This window comes from Etheostoma spectabile, chromosome 8, assembly GCF_008692095.1.
Source record: "Etheostoma spectabile isolate EspeVRDwgs_2016 chromosome 8, UIUC_Espe_1.0, whole genome shotgun sequence".
In the NCBI taxonomy this organism is placed as follows: domain Eukaryota; kingdom Metazoa; phylum Chordata; class Actinopteri; order Perciformes; family Percidae; genus Etheostoma; species Etheostoma spectabile.
Window position 1 is genome coordinate 6,468,643 of NC_045740.1, and position 3,019 is coordinate 6,471,661.

Here is a 3,019-nt window from a genome sequence, read left to right on the forward strand (position 1 = left end):
GCTATTTTCTACAAATAGTTACTACAGGACTGCCTACGTATTTTGTAGTCATCTTAACAACACTCAACAATTACTAAATTCCTGTGCTGGACAAGTTTTCAGACCCTTAAGTCAAAGTACTGATACCACACTTTTACTATTGCCGGTATATCTGAAGTTTCTGATTCAATATTACTGCTGCATTAATGTGTATATTATATTTTACTAAGGTAGATGTTTAAAGGTGCTCTAAGCAATGTCACGTGTTTTTTAGGCTACAGCATTTTTTGTCACATACAGCCAACATCTCCTCACGGAAAGGGGAGGGGGGACAGGATGAGGAGGGGGGAGGGGCAAGCTAGCCTCATTTTGTGAAGAAGTGCTGTCACAGAACATCGCTTAGAGCACCTTGAAGGTTGTGCTAATTTTTACTAGTTTATATAATGTTGGGTAGTTTAATCTACGGCAATGCATCATATTCTATATGAGTAATATGTTTGTAGTTTTGCTGTCGTGTGAGAACCCTGCATCTCCAAAAAATGATCCATGAGGGTTTTTGATTAGTTCTATTTAAAAGAAATAGGAGAATCTTTTCAAATTTAAAAATCACCAAACTTGGAGATACATACAAAAAAACAAGTAACTAAAGCTGAAAGATAGATGTAGTGGAGTAAAAAGTACAATACTCGCCTCTGATATGTAGTGAAGTACAAGTTTAAAGTTGCATAAAATGTACATAAGGCAAGGCAAGGCAAGGCAGCTTTAATTGTAGAGCACATTTCAGCAACAGGGCAATTCAAAGTGCTTTACACAAAATCATTAAAACAGATAAAACACAAGTTCAAACAGTTAAAAGTCATAAATTACTCAATTAAAGTACAAGTACTTTGAATTTAATTTACTTTAAGTACAGTGCTTACTAAGACTAAATGTACTTAGTCAACATTCTACCACTGCTAAAGTGAAATAAATGTTATTTTAATTAAATTATTAAATATATTAATATATTATATAGAATTATAACGTAATACATATACACACCGTATATAAATATAACAGAAGTTTTAAAGTGAAATCTCTCTCTCTCTCTCTCTCTCTATATATCTATATATATTAATTCTATATATCAATAAATGTCTCTTTTGCAGATATTTTCCTAAGAAAGAAGAGTTAGTCAACGCTGGATGTTGCCAGGGGAAAAGTTAAAAAGTTTGGTCAAATGTTCCTCTACAGAATGTTAAATGAAAAATATCTGTCTTAATTAATTTAAGGTGCAAATATATTGATGTGTGGACTTTCTGTTTATAGTAGTAGAATATGTGGTCTTGTTAACTTTTAACAGCCATATAATCACAAAAGCTGGACAAACGTTTTACATTAATAAGTATCCCTGTTGTTAACCATTAAACTTGACCTGGTCACATGATTGCATGTTTTTCCTCTGACTACACATTATGTGACTGACCAGTCCGACGGTGCTCATTCATTACCAACAAGTCAAACTACTGATTAAGGTTGTGATCTTTATGATGAGACCATGAAAACAGAATAACAAACTTACAGAAATCCCTTTAATCCAGAAACTAAACTCTTACTGGAATGTCTGATATAAAAACTGATTTTCATACGATAAAGCCCCTCTGAGCTTGATATTGTCTCAGTATCCGTGTGCCTGATTCCTGCTTACAAACCTGTTAGGTAACTATGTGTTTCATATCTTATCTGCTATCAGAATTTGTTCAAACAACCTATAAATTAAACACAGGACAAAGGTGATGTGGTGAGGCTACAATGCCTCGTCTTTAATGGAGTGTTTTAATGATCGGTACACTGAGGTTAGGAACCTCAAAGCCCTAAAGAAGGATAAGAAGCAGTTATTGCACTTTCAGACAATATTCTTCATTTTTGCCTTCAACAGTTTTCTGTAAAATGTGGCCATATAATAAAATCGATATTCCGAAGTACAGCCAATATACATTTTATAATATGGCTATACTGCATTAATGAAAAGTCATTTATGGCTTTACTGTATGTGCACTCTCTTCATTGCAGACGTGTACAACTACAGTTGCAGTGCATACTGCAATCACTTGTATTAAAGCTTGTTTATTTTCTGATTATATTGTAAAACTGTCACTATTTTGAGCTTGGAGGTGTCATAATTTCTGATTATAACGTACAGGTCAGGCTGACATGAAGTTGTTTCATGTGTATGTTTATACAAGACATCTAGAACAGGTAGCGCATCAACAAAATTAAAGTCATGCTGAGATAAAGGTCTGTGGTGTTTGACCAATAACTGCAAATAGTAGTTAGAAATAAAATGGAACTAAGAGACGCTAGTGAGCATTATATTTATGTAAGAATAAAGAAAACAACCCGAATAATTGTTGTGTGGAAAGTACATGGATACTGTAAATCTCACAGTAGAACTATTACATTACATATTGAAATAAGAGCGTAATACTTGAGGTAAGAGACCAACTAAACTCTCTACACTGCTTTCATCCTCATATTTTCAACAGACTTACGCCTTGAACAAAATACATAGAGTCTATCTGTATCAACATGAGAAGTTGTGTAACTCCACCGGGGAGGTTCAGAACAGACACAATTCTCCTCACCTGGGAGAGAATAACTGGAGGCCTGCAGTAAAACAGAAAAATATATTTTATATATCTGGGAATAACAATATCTTTAAAATAATTTTAATTTATCTTCTTTCTAGCTGTGCTGATTCAACTCTGTCTTACTGCATAAACGTGACACACAAACATTTTCTGCTTCCCTTGTTGATCAACCTCTGCTCCAGCACTAATGCTGCACAACCCCTGCTACAAAAACTGATCCAAGACCTGTTTGTTACCACAGTTTAACCCTGACCTTGAATAATCAACATCATGCCGTCCTGTCAGGTCTTCTAGCCCTGGTCGGTGAGGTAGAAACCTAACTTGGCCACAGTCATCTCTCTGCGGAGACGCATCACCTCCCAGAACATCTGCTCCGCTGGACACACACACACACACACCAACAACAACAA

At 35.1% G+C, this 3,019-nt stretch overlaps 2 protein-coding genes across 9 annotated transcripts in view; one reads left to right on the forward strand and one right to left on the reverse strand.

The window, feature by feature from the left end:
- The window catches only part of epx (eosinophil peroxidase), a 7,150-nt gene extending 5,457 nt beyond the window's left edge, over positions 1 to 1,693 (forward strand). The window contains exon 16 of the mRNA XM_032524048.1: positions 1,128 to 1,693. Coding sequence (XP_032379939.1) covers positions 1,128 to 1,185 — 58 coding nt within the window. The 3' untranslated portion in view covers positions 1,186 to 1,693. The remainder of the gene's footprint in view (positions 1 to 1,127) is intronic.
- A 59-nt stretch (positions 1,694 to 1,752) lies between these two features.
- The window catches only part of rab3il1 (RAB3A interacting protein (rabin3)-like 1), a 12,311-nt gene continuing 11,044 nt past the window's right edge, over positions 1,753 to 3,019 (reverse strand). For 7 of the 8 annotated variants that reach the window (XM_032524054.1, XM_032524057.1, XM_032524056.1 and 4 more), the window contains one exon: positions 1,753 to 2,985. In XM_032524054.1, coding sequence (XP_032379945.1) covers positions 2,900 to 2,985 — 86 coding nt within the window. In that variant the 3' untranslated portion in view covers positions 1,753 to 2,899. The remainder of the gene's footprint in view (positions 2,986 to 3,019) is intronic. The other variant, XM_032524055.1, reaches the window with a different exon arrangement.